At 39.3% G+C, this 17,704-nt stretch overlaps 1 protein-coding gene across 3 annotated transcripts in view; it reads left to right on the forward strand.

Annotated features, from left to right (window-relative positions):
- The window catches only part of TTC39A (tetratricopeptide repeat domain 39A), a 52,192-nt gene that overhangs the window by 9,306 nt on the left and 25,182 nt on the right, over window positions 1–17,704 (forward strand). For 2 of the 3 annotated variants that reach the window (XM_085586275.1, XM_021529240.4), the window contains exons 2-8: window positions 905–1,009; window positions 7,801–7,932; window positions 8,595–8,671; window positions 9,161–9,228; window positions 11,554–11,618; window positions 12,943–13,042; window positions 13,914–13,979. In XM_085586275.1, coding sequence (XP_085442401.1) covers window positions 905–1,009; window positions 7,801–7,932; window positions 8,595–8,671; window positions 9,161–9,228; window positions 11,554–11,618; window positions 12,943–13,042; window positions 13,914–13,979 — 613 coding nt within the window. The remainder of the gene's footprint in view (window positions 1–904; window positions 1,010–7,800; window positions 7,933–8,594; window positions 8,672–9,160; window positions 9,229–11,553; window positions 11,619–12,942; window positions 13,043–13,913; window positions 13,980–17,704) is intronic. The other variant, XM_085586276.1, reaches the window with a different exon arrangement.

A 17,704-nucleotide genomic window follows, 5' to 3' on the forward strand; every position in this document is an offset into this window, starting at 1 on the left:
CCACTATCCTAACACTGGCTGGCTAGATGACCTTAACTTCATTAGTGCAAGGCTTTATTGTTTCTTTTTTGGATTTTTTTTTTTTTTTTGTCCGGCAGTTCTGGTGGTGAGGAACTTGGGCCAAACTAACTCAGCTGGTCTGTATTATCCTGTTGCCAGTAACCTAAAGACCAGCTGAGAAGCCTTGTGACAGGTCAGGCTGACATCTGAATGTTGTAAAGGAGAAAAGTACAGCCAGACTAAGTCACTGAGAGTCTTCTGACTTTGAGATACCATAGTAGTTTATTTTGAGTGCAGTGGCACTTAGAGACAGTGATGTTCCCATGAACATGCACAATGGGAAATTTTAACCCCCCGTGAGTTTGTAGTGGTTTGTTGCTCAGGCACCACGCTGAACATGAGCTGAATGAAGGCAGATGTTCCAGCAGCAGTTGGTGTAATATTCTGATGCAGATTGACAATGTCTCATACTCAGTGATAACATGATCACCAGCTGGAGTCTGGCAGCCTTACAATGAGATGTGCAATGTCACCCAGTGCTTCTGTGTTCCTGATACCTGACCTCATCAAATTGCTGTGCACCCACATGGCAAATTAGCATGTCCACATTCTTACCATAAAGTATGTGCAGTTTGTCTTTTCTTTTTTTTTTTTTTCAAAGAATGAAAGACTTCAGTTCCTTTTCACGTGTTACTTGGTGAAATCGTAGTTAAAAAAAAAACCCAAAACCACAAATCCACAAACATAATAGGAGTTACTTTAACTTCTTGCAATCACTAAAGATAAAATAGCAGGGTATGCAAGGGAATAAATATGGAATTGAGGAAGGGGGGTTCAAATGCAGCAGTTATGCACTGGTAGAAGGTAGAAGAAGATGTGCTGAGCTTATTATCTCTTCTGGCAGGTCATCATCATCAGACCTCAACGTGGCTCTACGTGAATGTATGGCAGCTCTGGATTTATTTCTTAACAACAAGTTCTCAGATGCTTTGGCTTCTCTACAAGCAAAGTAAGATAATAAGTCTCCCTACATTTTCCCCGTTTATTTTTCTTTGCTTCACCATCTCTCAGGAGATTTTGACCAAACAGCTGGTTCTCTTAATAGTTGATAAGACTGTATGTGGTTCAGAAGGGAGTGGTAAGTTAATGTGTCAAGTTTTGGGGAAGACTGATAAATGCTTTACACTTGTGTGAGTAAATAAAATCTTGTTATTTACTCACACAAGTGTAAAGCATTTATCTGTCTTCTAAAATTGTAGCACTGATGTCCTCAGCTGTAATGCAGCATATGAGATTCTTTCTCCTGGAAGAATAAAAACCATCTTCTGTCACATTTTATTTTTGTCTTCTTATCCATATTTTTCTGCGCACTCTGAGAATCTGAATAATTATAGCTATGTCTCTAAATGAGCAACTGACCATCACTTGAAGGTTTGAGAAACATTAGGCATTAACTCTTTCTTTGTTGTTGTAACCACTTGCAGACACTTTCTCACAGCTTATTTTGCAATTCAGTGTTTTGGTCATGCACTCTGTTTCCTAATTATGTTGCAGCCCAACTTATAATGAGTGGCCCAGCTGCAAGCAATGAGGTCATGAGATAGTTCCTAAAAATTGTTGTCTTTACAATGTCTGTGATCTGTCATACCCTGTCCTGAAGTTACCTGTGTTCTTGACTTGTTGCAGTCTGTGGTTAATTTAAATTTCTCCCCCACCCACCCAATTTGCTCCATTTATTTTTGAGCCAGAAGCAAATTGCATCATGCCTTCTTTTAGGACACTGGAATATGCAAGAAGTAAAATTCATAGTGTGTATTTGATATGCATCAGGGGTAACTACAGTGAATGCTACATATCTCCTTTGCTGAGGTATCAGCCTCATATTTGACGCCAGAATCTGTAGTTTAGCCATGTAAGTACACTCTGGGAAAGAGACTAATGATAAATTGTAGTATCAGCTGTATAAATAATGCTGGGTTTATTCACAGCAAAGTTGTTTAGCATTTATATATTATCAAAAGTTACAATAAAAATGGTAAGAAGAATAACTGTATTTTCATTATATCCTGACAGTAAAGCCCCTGTGCCCATCTGGGAAGGCTCACTCAGTGCTTAGCATAAAATAAGGGGATATTTTATTGCAGCAAGTTTCCAAAACACTGCAAAAGCTAGTGAGCCTATGGGTTGTTTTTTTCTGTAAATCCATTTTTCTTCTGTTGCATATGGTTTTCATTCAGCTTTTGTTGGGCTCTGCAGAATGTATTTCATGAGCTGATTCTCTTTTTGTACCTGACTCTATTCCACATGGCCAAACCATTTTGAAACTAATTTTTCATGTTAGCCTGTTATGAGGAGGCCCTTATTCCTGTTGCCTTTGGCAGTGAGGGAAATAGAGACTTATGATCTTTGTGAGTGTAATGAAGAAACAGCATGTTGAATTTCCCCACAGATGAAATCCATTATGGACACACTCATCTCTTTAGGAATGAGAAGAGTTGTAGAGTGGGCACATGTGGTAGTCCTGAGTATTCTTTCAGAGCCATCAGTTCCTCACTGTTCCCTTTTGGTGTGCTGAGTTTTGAAATTAGTTTTCACAGTCCATAAACATACTATCAGTGTTTAGATAAATGCTTCTCAGTTTCTACATGCTTGTGGAAAATACAATATTGTAGATTTTTGTGGCTTTAACACTTCTGGTGTAGGAGATACTCTGCTCTGTATTACGGTAATGCAGATTCACTAAATTACTCACATTTGACTTCCACAATAAGTGTAATTTCAACTAATTTGTACCATGTGAAACTGACAGCAGATTTGGCACAATGTATGAGGCTTAAAATCAGAAGAGCTTTCCTAGCAGCTCAAAAAGAAATATCTGAGGATGGTGTCTAGACTTGTGTTGAGGTAAAGCTCTTTTTTTCCTGTTAGAAAAGCAAATCCCTCACAAAGAAAAACAAATCCATTATAAAGAAGAGATCTCATTTCATAGAAAAAAATACATCTGATGTTTTTGCCTCATGTTACATAACTTTTCTTGTTTCCTGAACTACCTTCTAGCTTTTAGAGTCAGTTTTCATTATTATTAGCAATCATTGTACAATAGTGGGTTCTGATTATGTTGTGCTTTCTGCAATAAGTTTAATTAAATTTATCTTTTATATGGAGTACTCACACTGCATCTAAGAACTCTTAACAAATTCCCAAAGTTCAGTCACCAAGCACAGCAGTGATTTTCAATATGTAATGTGTTAACATGCATAACTGAATATTGAAACTGTCCAATCACTGGAGCAGGGCAAAAAAAAAAATCTCATCTTCCTTCTCAACCCTGAGACATGCAGTAAATCCATTAAATGCTGACTGGATTTTAGCCCTTGTGTAATTGCAAACAGACAATAATAAATTAAGAGTTGATTCTAGTGATACGTCCCCTTCCCTTCCCAAGACAAATGCTTAATGTTTTAATAATTATCCTGAAGGAAAACATGACATAATTACCTGATAGTTTAGTGATATCAGATCCGTTGGGAGAATGGTAAGTAAGATAAATTAATGACAGAATTATCTGGACCATTGGATGAGGTGCACCAAATGTGTTGCTGCTTGCAATATTAAAGGAATAATAAGACAATGATTTTGTTCCAGGCAGTCGACTTTATTCTGAAAATAGACTTCAAAAAGTTGTTTGGTATTGTTTAGTGGAATATTAATTCTGGAATGACTGTGATTCAAAAGCTTTCCTTAGGAGCTGATCTCCCAAAGATCAGGTGTGATTGTCAAGTGGTGAGTGGTGAAAGAACAGGGGGAAGCACACCCAGGTAGAGTGAAGCTCTAGACAGTGCTTGGATAAATATGTTGCTCAAAGCTTGGGTTAGCTATTTATTGTAAGGAATGTCTTGTCATGAGCAAGAGCAAGGTTGTTATTTCTAGGGGGTTTATCTTTTTATACCTGAGGTCTGGAAGAACACAACTTTTATAGTCTTTGTAAATAAATTAATTGCAGACAAAACCTAACACAATTGTTGGTCTCACCTCTTTGCTGGAAGAACGTATCAGATTCTGAATTTTGGAAAACGGCTTTGGTTAAAAAGGCTCTGGGATTCTCTTGTTGAAGCACAGCTTTTTGTCTTGAGCCATCCTGGTGGCTTGTGCTAGCAAGGGAGCTGTGGTGGTGGCTGACTGGAGAGGTTGTTGCTGGTTGTTGACTTAATGCTACTGGGGAATCTTGCAGGAAAAGGGTTTTTACCAGAAAATGTTGGTTCATCAAGTTAAAGCATTTCTGTGAAAGCCTGTGCCATGGGTCTAGTGAGTTGTTCAGATATTGGGTGGAAGCTGGGATCAAAGATGAGGAAAGCCTTCAGGCCCCTTGTGACCATATTCTCCTGATGCAAGTTTGATTTGGGCATTGATCTCTCACTTGAGTCCTCCTGGATGAGCAGGCTGTTTACTGGTCTGTGCAGAGTCTCGCTCTGTGTGGCTGGATTTGGGATGTCTTTTAAGTGTTGGAAGCATCTTGATACTAAATCAACATATGGATTTGAATCGGAGGTTTCTGTAGCTTAGGAATGTATGTCCTATCTGCTGGATTACTGTAAAGGATCTACAGAAAGGATTTTGAGTGCTATTTTTCACAAAAGATTACTAGCCCTGGGTTAATTCTGAGGACCAACCAAGCCAAGCTTTTTTTGATTTTCATACTTAGCTGGAAAGCTGTGACTGTTCTCACTTAGCACTTGTTTTAGAGCAGGAATAAAAGTGTTCTCCAGCAGCTTCAAGAAAGGGCAGTGCTGCAAGATGATAATGATTGCACCATAGTTGGAGAAGAGGCATGTGGCAGAACTCCATAAGTGCCTAAAGATATTACTTATAATCTTCTTATTCAGTCATGTGATACCAACTACTGGGATAAGTCATTAATCACAATATTAGTTGCATTCATGTCATACAGGCTTGTTAACTCCAACAATGTCCTGAGGAAATTGCTGCTAAGGAATCAAAAGAAGAAAAGTGAAAAGATAAGTTAAATTCTATATCCATCCATATGAGACCCAGGCCTTAAAATTCCTGGGAATATGCCAGGATGTAGCTGGCAACGTGAATTGAATGGTTAATAGAAATAGCATAGATGAGTTGCATTTCTGCCAGCATCCCCACCCCTGAAATAAAAAGAATAAATTTGAATGTTGCTAAATACCAGTTGGCTAATGATAAACATTAATTATTATCTCCTTTAAATATTAGAAGTAAAATAGATAAAACTTGATTAGGGAAGGGGTGGTTTGGTTTAATAAACAAATTACTGGAGAGGGAAATACCTCTTCACCACATATATGTGAAAAGTACTAATTTTCCTTTTAGTGCACTGATTTTAATGGCTATCTGCTTTGCTTTAGAAAGCAAATTTCTGTAATTTTGAAAGGGTATTATTTAAGTCACTTCCCTGTGCTTTGAATTTGAGCCTTTGGAAGGGTTTTAGTTTAGTAAATACAAGATGAAGTGTGTGTTTCTGTGCCCACTGAGGCTGATGAATAATCTAATGAACAGAAACACTTCATCAAGCTGGCATTTTGGTGTGTTCATTTTTTTCTACTTTACATTATCATTACTGAAAGAATCATGATCTAGGAGGCCAAGAAAGAGCTGTCCTGACTCCACTAGATTTTAAAGTATTTCTCCATTATCTGTCTGTTCTTCTTAGCTTGCAAATGAGATGGATGGTAGCACAGTCTGGGTCTTATAGCACTTATGGCACCAGGATATTTCCCAAAACAGCTTTTCTGCTAGATTGGTTTAGATGGTGAGGGCAAGTAGGAATTAAGGACAGCTACAGAGCACAGACTGCAGTGAAGTTTAAAGACGTGCACTGCAAATTTCTTGAGTGCAGCCATCCTACTCTTTGCCCTATGTGTTGGAAAAAGAAGACCTCTTTCGTCAGTGTGAGGGTTGGGAAGCACCAGGCCCAAGTCACCACAGTGAATTATTAGATTATTGATTAATGTAGGATCTGAAATTATCCATTAAACTTTCTTTCAGTTCAGCCCAGATACCAAAACCTAGGGAGGCAAGTGTATTTCTGGGATGAAAAATTACATTGATTGAGGTGTCTTTAAAGTCTGGCTTTTTTCCTTAAAAAAACCCTACAGAATAAGAGGAGATGAGGTTGGAAGGCACTTCAGAAAGTCATGTACCCAGGGAGGGCCATTTTGTATGTCTCACAACAGGATACAGATTCTACAACTTTTCTGGATGCTGTGTGCCACTGCATGGTCACCCTGATGGTAAAAAAAAGTGTTTCCTGGTGTTCAGCCAGAGCCTCCTGTGTTCCGTGTTGTGCCCATTTCCTCTGATCCTGTCCCTGGACACCCGTGAAAAGAGCCTGGCTCTGTCCTCTTTGCTTCTTCCACTCGGGTATTTCTATATATTATAGGAGCCCCCTGAGCTTTCTCTCTCCAGCCAGAACATTCCCAGCTCTCTTGGCCTTTCCTCATAGGAGAGATGTGCCAGTCCCTTAATCATCCTCACCACCCTGTTCTTGAGTGTGTCCATGCACTGAGGAGCCCAGAACTGGGCACAGCTCTCAGGAGGGGCCTCACCAGTGTTCTGCAGAGGGAAGGAGCCCCTCTCTCATCCTGCTGGCAGCAACTCTCCTCTTAACGCAGCCCTGTCTTTGTCAAGAGCACATTGTTGGCACACCACTTTCTCCTTGAAACAAAAAGAAAATGAAGAAGCACCTGAAGTAAACACACTGAGGACAGGTGTGCTGAGGGTGGAGATTTTGAAAGGATATCTTTGTTTAACTGCAAGTATTTTTGAACATTCCCTGCCATATAAAGCTATCTGATCTGTTCTAGAGTGTAAACAATTGAAATAGCAATTGTTGCTCCTTAACAATATTTGTCTTTAGTCGTGCTATTCGTCAGGGGTGGATTAGCAAGGTGTAGAGGATTTCTGTGTTAGGAATTTATCTGAGCTTGCCCTTCAACATATTTCTCAAATCATCCTTATTAGACCTCTGTGCCTGAAGGTATTTTGCAGAGAAATTCACTAGATACAGGTGAATGCTCTAAATGTGTGCAATATATAAACCCTCCTTGCTATCAGAGGAAAGGTGCCAGCAATGGCTGCACATAGGAGTAAATTCTTTTCCTTGCACTAATGCCAAAACTTTTCACTTTCTGCCAACGTGGCACTGTCTGAAACCCTACAGAATAATATTTAAATTGAACAGATTGAGGTGAGGGTTGGTAGAAGGGGAGAGGAGAAAACTGCTGTACTTTTTGATACAGCCTCTAATGCTTCTGGTGAGAAGATCTGTTTCAAGGAGATTCTATTTTGGCCATGGTTATAGTATTGTGTTCCTTATCTCCTTGAGCCTGTACTGAGTAACTGTCCAAAATTAGAAGAATATCAGCTGGATTTGTGTCATATGTTGGAGAATTCAGTAGCTAATAAAAAAAAACCCCACCAAATAAACCCCACCATGATTCTATTGTTTCTGAATGGTGAGCCGCGTGGTTAATTTCTGTGCTTTATATTTGTTAAATGTCTATCCTCAGCTCAGAATTGATTCATTTTAGCAGAGTATAGAGAACTGTAGACATGATTTCTTATACAAATCTCAATCTATTACTGTTTCTTGATTATTTTGCATGTGCTTTGTGTTTGATTTCTAGCTCATTTAGACCTTGTTCCCATGAGGCTGATACATTTCTAGAACTGGATTTGTATCTGCTTTTTAAAAGCAATAATACAATCAAACCAGCTGTGCTTTGCAGAACTGAAGTTCTTGTTTTCTTGCAGAACTAAAGACAGCATGTATCATGCCCTGACTTATGCCACCATATTGGAGATGCAAGCTATGATGACATTTGATCCTCAGGACATACTGAATGCAGGGAACACAATGAAGGAAGCTCAAGCCACCTGTCAAAGGTAAGACTGGAGCAATTCCAACAGTAAACAGTTCCTTATTGGGAAAGTTTTGAAAGATTTCTGTAAGATTACATTTCCTTTTGTATCCAGTAATCACAGGAAAACTGAGGTTGGAAGGGCATCAGGAGGTCATCTAGTTCAGCCTCCTGCTCAGAGGAGGATCACAGCACATAAATGAGGGTGTTCAGCAGTGTAGTCTTGAAAACTTCAATTTACCACAATATCTGATTTTTCTTATCAATTAGAATTTGTCCTACCTGCAGTCCTGGTTCTGCAGTGTCTGGAAGTTGTTTGCCATGTTCAAACACTGCAGAATGTTCCCATGGGTGATGGGTGTACTGCAGTTGTCTGTCTGAGTCAACTGTGCTCCCACTTTTGCACCCACATTCACCCATACACACAAAAAACAAATCAAAACACCCTCTTATCCCTCTCCTTCATCAAGATAGATTTCTGTGCACAAAAGGTAAGAGACAGATCCCAGGAGGACCACGTTTTCTAAGTTCTCTGTGCACTGTGCTGAAGTTTGTGTGTGTGGTGAGATCATAGGGGGCTGGTGAGCACTGGAGGCACATGAGAGACTGTGTGGGTGGCTGGCTGAAAGATATGGTTCTCTGTTGGTGATGCTCCTTCTTCAGAATGTCCAAATTGACTTTTTGCAGATTTAGGAAGAAATCTACTGTAGCTGATTCTTTCAACAACCTCGTGCATAGGCAAAGCCTTGAACACTTCACTGAAGGTAACATCTTTCACATGAGTAATGTTTTCCCATTTATGTAGTTTGAATCCTGTAGAATTGTTCACTCAATGTGTGCTTGCAAATTGTGAATTCACTGACAAAATCACTGATCTAGATTTGCTGGACCAAATGTCAGTGGTTTGGCCATTGCTGTGTAACCAATCCAAAATCACTGGTCTTGTTGCTTTCTGACACAGCACTCCCAAAAATTGCTGGGTAAAGAAATATCTAGAAAGAAGTATTGAAATGTCTGTAAAGGTTCTAGATCCAGAAATTTATGGAAAGCACCAGAAAAATTTGCAAAGTTTGTGTAACTGCATGTCATTTCTGTTTGGAGTTGCATCAGTAGTCTAGAACTGAAACACTACAGCAAATTTGGAAAATATTTTTCTAAGTTTGAGTTCTGTGATCTTATTCCTACATTAATGGGCTAAGTGTTTTTTAATTACTTTTTGACTGATTGGTTTTCTTCTCTCTGTGTGATGTTAGAGGAAATCCATGCAGAAATTTGTTATGCTGAATGTTTACTTCAGAGAGCAGCACTCACATTCCTCCAGGTATGGATTCCTGCATGGCTCTTGGGGGAAAAAAATACCATACAGGTTTATTTTCCTAAATAGAAGACTATAGTTTGACCTTATGGATCTTTCAGCTGGATCAAGTCTGGATTTTATCTGGACTATCTGATGAGATATTAGAATGTTTAGTTTTCCCTCATGATTATTAAAAAATACCTATGTCAAGACACATAGTACTGAGTGCCCTCTGACACCTTTCCCCACTCCTTTTTGGATGTGTGAAATGTAACTGCAGCAAGCACCAAGTTTTAAATTATGTGTTGGGATATCAGATTTAAAAAAAAATATGAGATGGTCACTAAAGCTGTGCTGGAATACAAGCAAGACTTTTGTTTGAGTCTGGCTAGTGTTTGCTTCCCCAAGACTGCATTCTCACTGGTTTGTTCTTGAACAGCAGTTATGGTCTGCATAGCTATTAGGCTCCACACATGCTTTCTCCTTAACAGTGCTGTCTGTCTTTAACAAAGGGGAGCTCTCCCTCTTTTTTGGATTTTATCTGTCTGTCCTAATGAAGCTTGATTTCTTTGATGGAGCAACATTAGCAGTACTTGCTAGGGCTTCAGCATGCAATTTTAATTGTTAGTCACAGTTGAAATAACTGATTTTTCTTCTTGATTTGGCTGTAGTTGCTGTATGAAAGTGGGCCTCTTCATCTACCAAGGGGATAATAAAAGCCACAGTCAGAAAAAGGCTGCTGCTTCTTGGCTCAGGGGTGCTGATAGGAAATGGAATGCAGGTGGTGGTTTTATAGTGTTTGGGAGTTGCCAGGTGGGCTCTGATTTATGTTGCTTACAGTTTATGAACCATGTAACCTTTTTCAGCCATCTGCTAAGTCCCTCTGCTAGAAACTATTGCTTCATAGCAACACCCATAATCAGGTCAGCTTCTAGTAGTTTCTAGAGTACTGATGATGGACTTTGAAATGACCAAGGTGTAGCTACCTGTTTCCATTTTCCTTTGGGATGAGTAGCCTCTAGCACTGGGGCAGTTTGAGCGAGCTCTGAAACTATGGAAGGAAGACTTTTGACAGCTTCTCTGTTATGTCTATAAGAAAGGAGCATTTTAAAGCAGTGTCTCTGGGTTTTAAGCATTATATTTGTTTATGAAAATGTTTATAGAAACATGAGATTTAAGAGTACAAAACCAATTTCTTGTCCTCTTTTGCAAAGGCCTCTTTGCTTCCTGTTCTCTTCTGCATTTAATTTTTCATGAACACATAAACTAGTTTGAAAAATTAAATAGACGCACTTGGTTCCAACAGCTACTGAAGTGGTTTAGTTTTGATGCTTAGTAAAAATGATCAAATCCAGTTGAAAACACATAAAATATAGTCTAAGCATTTTTCAAGGGCTGAAAAATTCTCACAGTGGCTATCCCTGATGTTGGTATAATTCTGAGTGTAAATATTTTAAAACCTATCTTCCTTCCTTGTTCCACTTGCCAGTCAAAGGAAAATAAAACTGAATCTTTACACATGGCTGGGTGTGCTGCACCGCCCAATATGCTGTACTTAGTTAGTACATCTAATTAATTAATCTAAACCATGCTATTTTCTCCACAATGCCCTCTTATGATTTTTCTGTGATGGTATGCTCTGGTAAAACACATGTAGGCTCTCTGTCTTAAAGTAACCACAGACATCAAAACAAACACTAATGACAGATTATATAAGTGAGGCCAGAAAGTGCCTCCAAAAAGTTATGAAACAAAAGACCATCTAAATAATGGTCGCCCAGATACTTTGCTATAATTTATCAATTTATTATAGCTTATCATGTAACATGTTATCTTCCTAGTATGGATCTTATGTATAGATATGAATATTCAAACAATAAAGAGCATATCCTGAATAATTTTACTGACCCTACTTCACTCTTAGGATATGAAACTGTATCATGCAGACTCTTGAGGACAGGCAATTTACATGTGAACATTTCCTGGCTCAGCACAGATACATCCTAACTACACTCAAGTACAAATGAGAGAAAGCTATTTTTTGAAAGAGCCACAAATGCATGTAATTTAGGTGAATCTATTAGCCGAGTCCCTGTGTTCATAAATACAAATTCAAAGGTGACGAGCTAAACTGTTCATGGAAAGCATTAAAATAAAATGCCTGTGTCTAAACAGAATAAAAAATATTTTAATATAGAAGGGAAATCCTAAATCCATGTATTATGTCTTAGAGGCTTATATTGTCTGTGTCATGCTGGTTATGTTTCAGGTGTGTATTCATCTTCAGAAGACAAGAGTGCTTTATAGTGCTTACAGATTCATATTGCTAATGTGTTTCCATTCCAACAGGATGAGAATATGGTCAGCTTCATAAAAGGAGGCATCAAAGTCCGCAACAGTTACCAAACCTACAGGTGAGTCAGAGGGATGATGTCATTAAGTGCACTCTAACAGTAAAAAGAGCTGCTGGTGAAAGGATCCAATTCACAAATTCATTACTGTTCTATTTATTGAGTCTTTATTATGGACCTCATGTCTACAGATTTCCTCAGCCCGAACAGATTCTTCCTTTGCATAACAAAGGACATTAACATTATAGTTGATTTGGATTCTACTTCAAATACTATATCCTTGAAATTATGTCCAAAAAGTAACTGTTCTAGATTATGTACTGTTCATTGTGTCAGCATAGCAGAATTTGCAAGTCTTGTAGGCTTTAGGCATGAAGAAATGGCATTTATTTATAGTACTAGCTGCAGCTTTTGGGAGCATTTAATACCAGTAGCTGAAGTACAGTAAAAAGTGAAAGCTAAATATGCATTTATTTATTTTAGAATTATAAATTTTGATTCAGAGTGGGCACAAAATGTCTTGTGTCCAGCAGACATAAAACAGCATCAAGTCCAGGTTCTCCAGAAGTCCTGGAAGGGAGAGAGATGACAGTGTCCATATTTGTATGGGTTCAAGGTGTCTCTAAATGCAGGTTCAGAAGACTACACTTACAGGAAATAATGCTGAGTCTGTTGGGAACACACAGTCAAAAAAATGTGACAGCCTGAACACAAATGCATGCTTCCATTTTTTCCAGTGTTTTTCCTCTCCTAATAATTAACAAAATAAACTAAAGCAGTAGTGTAAAAACCACATAACTATAGAAAGCTTGGAGGCAAATTGATTTCAAACTGAGCTGGATTATGTGAGAAATAAAGGGACACTACAAAGCTGAGACCTATAAAAGTTAGAAAAATGAGTGAAAGTAATTTCTGATGCATCTGCCCATTTTGGAATATTTATTACTATTGTCTTTTCCTATGTAAAACAAAATATTCTTTTGAACATGCAGGCAGTTCAGGGATTAGTGACACTCAAGTTAAATTTGCTAATTTAAATTTAAGTCTTGTGCACTGCTCCATCATCTTGATTTGCAGTGGCAAAGTTTGGTGATGCTCCCAACAGCCATCCTTGAAACATTTTCAGTCTGAAATGTAGTTGAATATTGACTGTGCCTGTTTGACAGGAATTCCTCTCCAGGATTCCATGGTTTTTAATTGATAGTAATGTGACAGAAAATATTTGTTGATAAATCCAGCAAAATGTAAATTTTGTTCACTTGGGTGAGATGACAAATTGGCCTTTTATAAACTACTCTGTAGTTCAAAGTAATGGGTTACTTTCTTACTGAATTATAATTAACCATGTTATTTACTGACACTGTAACAGAGTCTTGTGCATTTCCAGGGAGTTGGACAGTCTCATACAGTCCCCACATTATGTCAAAGGAGAGAACCATCTCCATTTTGAGGGAGGTGTAAAACTTGGAGTTGGAGCATTTAACCTGGTATGTACCAACACCCTCATCCTGAGCTGGGTGTCCTGCTACCTCCTGAAAATGACCCTAACTTGAATTCATAAGAAGTTCCACTGGCATCATATGGATCACTTGGCTAAAATTACGTGTGTGCTCTGACAGTGCAGGATCCCAGTGTTTGGGCTGAGAACATCAGATAATAACACTTCAGAAATAGAGAGATTGTTGCCCACAGCATGGCATGAGGGCACAGAGAAGCCTTGCCCAGTAGCACCAATTGCCTCTGACTGTCAAATTCTTTACCTGACACTTGGCAAACTACCAGGATCTAGGCTGTTAGCAGGGGAGCTGGAAAGGGTGGGGTACATGAATTAAGTTTCAGGTGCTGTTCCAGCCACTGTTGGCTGTTGTTGCAGGTGAGCAAATGGTGCAGGATGGTTCCTGGGGAGGGACTGACCCAGAGATGGTGAGAGTGGATGTGGTTGTTCAGGGGATGGGCTGCAGAAAGTGCCTGGAGCTTTCTTTTGCTTGCATTGCTTTGCATGAGTCTGGTACGTGCCAAATACCATCTTTACTGCACAAAGAACAAATATGGACTGTGATATGAACCCAGCGTTTCTGAAACGTCCAAGGATTACTGGAGTTACTAAGCATGTGCTGTGTAAATATATTTCTGTGTAGGGCATCCTGGAGACACAAGGTGCCTATATTAAATATATTTCTGTTTAAATTGTACGTAAAATACAGCAGGTGTATACATTTACCATGAAAAAATGTCATATAGAGATGATTTTAGTAATTTTATTAATTATTTCTTGTGTTTGGGAAGAGTGTAGGAGGCCATTGGTAGCTGAAAGGCAGAAAGTCTGCTGCTGCATAAATCTTACATTTTTCCCTGTAGACATTATCCATGTTTCCTGCACGGATTCTGAGATTACTGGAGTTTGTTGGATTTTCTGGGAATAAGGTAAATGTGAACTGAATATTATTGGTACGTTCCCCTCACTCTTAAGTTAAAAAAACAGAGGCAGGAGTTTCTCTCTTCTCCCTCACATTAGCTGTAACCCTCTGGTATCACACATGTGCACTGTGGCACTGATGCTTTCATGCAGCTCAGTTTTCTTTATATTTTTTGCTGAACTATTGCACTTCAAAGGTTGTCATACCATTGTTCAGTGTTGAAACAGTTGTGAAACATAGTAAAGGCAATGGCTAATACAGGGGTGTTAATGTATTTAGGTTTTTAGTTACTGGTCTTTTGATGTAGGGTTGTGCTCTGAAATCTGTAGCCAAAAGTGTATTCCTAGCCTTCAATATATCTACATAGCTTCCTTGGTAGCAACTGTCATTACGGGATCTGAATGTTCCTGACAGGTTCTTGCATGACAGGGGAAAACAAAAATCTATTTTATTTCTGCTTTAATAGCAACTGGAAATTTGAGTGTGGCACCAAAAGTCTCCTGCCTAAGGGAGTAAGTGCTTTTTTGCCTCTAACCAGTCTGACCAACCAGTTTGAGAAAGATGTTTAAGGAAGGAAGTTCAATAATGGAGCTCCAGAAAACTCACTCTTTTATAATACTTTCTATTTACAAAACAAGTTTTAAGAAGAAAGTGTATTTTTTATCAGAGCTGAAGCCTTACATGGCAGGTGAATGACTGTTATCGCCATTTTATTGGTTTAGAGGAAAGATCTTGTATCTGAAAATAAAATGTCTTATTTAAAAGCAAGGGGCAGAGTGTGGATTACAATTTAGAAATTTACAGGAGCAGACCAGAAGCTATTTCACAGCAGTAAAGGCGAAAATCAAATAGTTCTACCTGTCAGTTTCAACAACAGAGCATTTAAAGCAAAATAATCTCTTAAAAATGTAAAGGCAATTCACGTACCAGCAGAGTTCTGAGAATACTTTGGTGAATGCTCATTTTACTCCTGCAGATGGAAATTGTCCCTCCAATTAAGTTTTTATTTGGCCCTGGGATTTCTTGTATGGCTGTGAGTGGGATGATATTTGTGTTGATGAGTCAGCTCTAATACAGTTTCTTAATAACTCACTGAAGCATGACCTAGATTACCATAAATTTGAGCAAAACCCTGTTGTTTGCACACCATGCAAAGGAGCGTTTTAAACATGTTGCTCAAAGTTCATTGATCACAATGAATTTATTTGTTGAAAAATTAATTTTAACACCCTAAAAAAGACTTTCTGCATTTAACATTTATATAGGAGTCTTGAGGGTGAAAGAAGTAGTGACAGAGGAGGAGTAGAAAGTTTGTTCATCTGTGCTTCACTTGTCCAGGAGCTTTTCATACACCTGTGTTTGATACTGCAGCCTTTTCCCTTAAATGCTTACTCTGAGTATCAGATTGTGCAGCAGAGTCATGGTTAGTGCCTTGAGCTGTTTACAGATTACCTGGGAGAGCTGTAGTGCACTGCAGGACAGCTTGATTTTGGTGTGGGTCACATGTTTACTAAAACTGGATATAAATTTGCATTGTGTGATCCTCCACGATACCAACCTGCCTCAAAGCCAGCACGTTTGCCCCTGGGGACTCTGCTTTATCTCTGAGTCATGTCATGGCAAACAGCAAATGAGGACATGCCCAAGGCTCCAGCACTTCCTAAGCCATTTGCAAGCTCTGTGGACATTATGATCAACTTAACAGCAGTCTGGAGTCTCAAAATAGTAGGTGGGATAAGATCAAGAAAATATAAAAAATAACCTGAGGCCGTGTTTGTTCCCTTCCAGTCCAAGATGTGCCAGCTGTGCCCTTCGCACTGTTTAAGCTCCTTTCCCTTGCATCATTACTCAGATCATGGGCTTATTTGTGTTTAGTAGCACAGACCCCACATTTGGGCAGTGAAGTTGAGTGCAGTTTTACCCAGTTTTGAGGGAAGAGCCTCGTGGGCAGAGATGTGTCAGGCACCCTGTGCTGGGGAGCACAGCAGCCTCACTGGGCAGCAGGTGGAGCGTGTGTCCCACCTGCACTTGGGTGTTCAACTGTGACTAACCTGTGACGAGTGCAGGAGACTCCTTGCACTGTCTCCCTGCAAGCCTGAACCCTCCCCACTGCCTCCTCTACCAGCTCTCAGGCTAATATTTACTCTTCTGCTTATTTTATAGGTGATTACAAATGCTGTGCTGCTAAACTCTAGAACAGTTTGACGTGAGCCTACCATATGTTAAGTGCAATTTGTCAGGGGGTCAGATGACAGCATGATTTCATGAGAAGGCAGGAAAACTGTCAGATAGAACCAATTTCTTTCAAATTATACTTTTTTTTTTTTTTTAATGTGGGAGGACATTTTTTCCCAAGCTGAAGAATACTCTTGATGTGTCAATTTCTAATAAATTGAATTCCAGTTTCTCACTAAGCATCTCTTTTGAATTGCATTTTGGTCTCTTCAAATTTTACATGAAGCTTAAATCTAATATTATTTAATGATATACATTCAAAGCCCTGTCTATCAGCTTAATTAGTCAGTTGTTTGTAAAGCTGTTAGTAGTACCCATCCTCCTTGCCTAACCTGCAGCAATGTGGTCAAGCCATGGAATATGAAAAATGACCCTGCTTTTGCCTTCATTGCCAAGATCCCAAATTAAAAGAATGTTTTAAAAATAACATCCAAGAACTTTTGCTTCAGGAAAGTCGATGAGTTTTAGTCAGTAACAGCTGAAATAAATATGAACCAGTCTCAGTGTTGTCTGATAATGATTTTGAGCATTGTCCTTATTCATCCTGCAGTTGCTTTGGGAATCCCCAGTGCTCACGTGGGGAGTCCTGAATGAACTGGATTGGACTGGGACAAGAATTGAATTGATCCTGAATTGGATGTCTTGGGAGAAGAATTGAATCAATAAGATACTGATATAATATAATGTAGTGACAGTCTTGGGATTTAAATTGTGGGATGTCATGAGGAACTTGCACAGAATGCTGAGGGTTACCCCACTGGATCATGTCTGCTCTGTGTTCTACCTCATATCCTTCTGAGTAGTTTATGTTTTGTGTGAAAATAAAACTGAAATGTGTTAGTGTCAATTAGGGAAATTACAAAAATATCTCTCTGGAAAAATTACCAACACTTACTGCCTTGACACCTATTTTATATTCACTAAGTGCCCTGTAATAGACTTTGTCTGGAGGCTCATTTCTGGTGTTCTGGGATTGCTTCTGTCACTTGTGACCTAGGTGTGGGAGATAGTTATGGGTCATTTATGGTTAGAAGGTGTGTCCTGACAATTAAATGTAATGTACTCACTGTGCCAGTCCCTAAGTGAGTGCAGTGTGTTTGCAGAGTTACTCCTCAGGCTCAGGTAGCTGCTTGTGATTTGGTTCCCAGATCCTCAGTCTGATCCCAGAGAACCTTACACTGTCCAGCTCCTGGCACTCCCTTGGCTGATGGGGATTGTTGGCTAATCCCTGTAGGCTCCCTGTGGAGAAAGGGTGGTGCTTGAAAGGTGATTCATGTGCCTGATCCAGGCTGCTGTGCCAAACTCTTCCTTGGAGGAGCACCTCTGCCTCAGCCAGGCACAGAGGGAGCCTCGGGAGGCCAGCTAGGGAGTGTGGGATGTAAAACATGGCTCCCAGTCACACCCTTCATATTCCTATTTTCTGGGTATCCCATTGTAAGAGAAGCAGTTTGCAAGAGGTTTTTTTGAGGAGAAGCAGTTTTGCTGTAGTGTATTCTA

Source organism: Lonchura striata, chromosome 8 (assembly GCF_050655825.1).
Source record: "Lonchura striata isolate lonStrDom1 chromosome 8, ASM5065582v1, whole genome shotgun sequence".
Classification (NCBI taxonomy): Eukaryota; Metazoa; Chordata; class Aves; order Passeriformes; family Estrildidae; genus Lonchura; species Lonchura striata.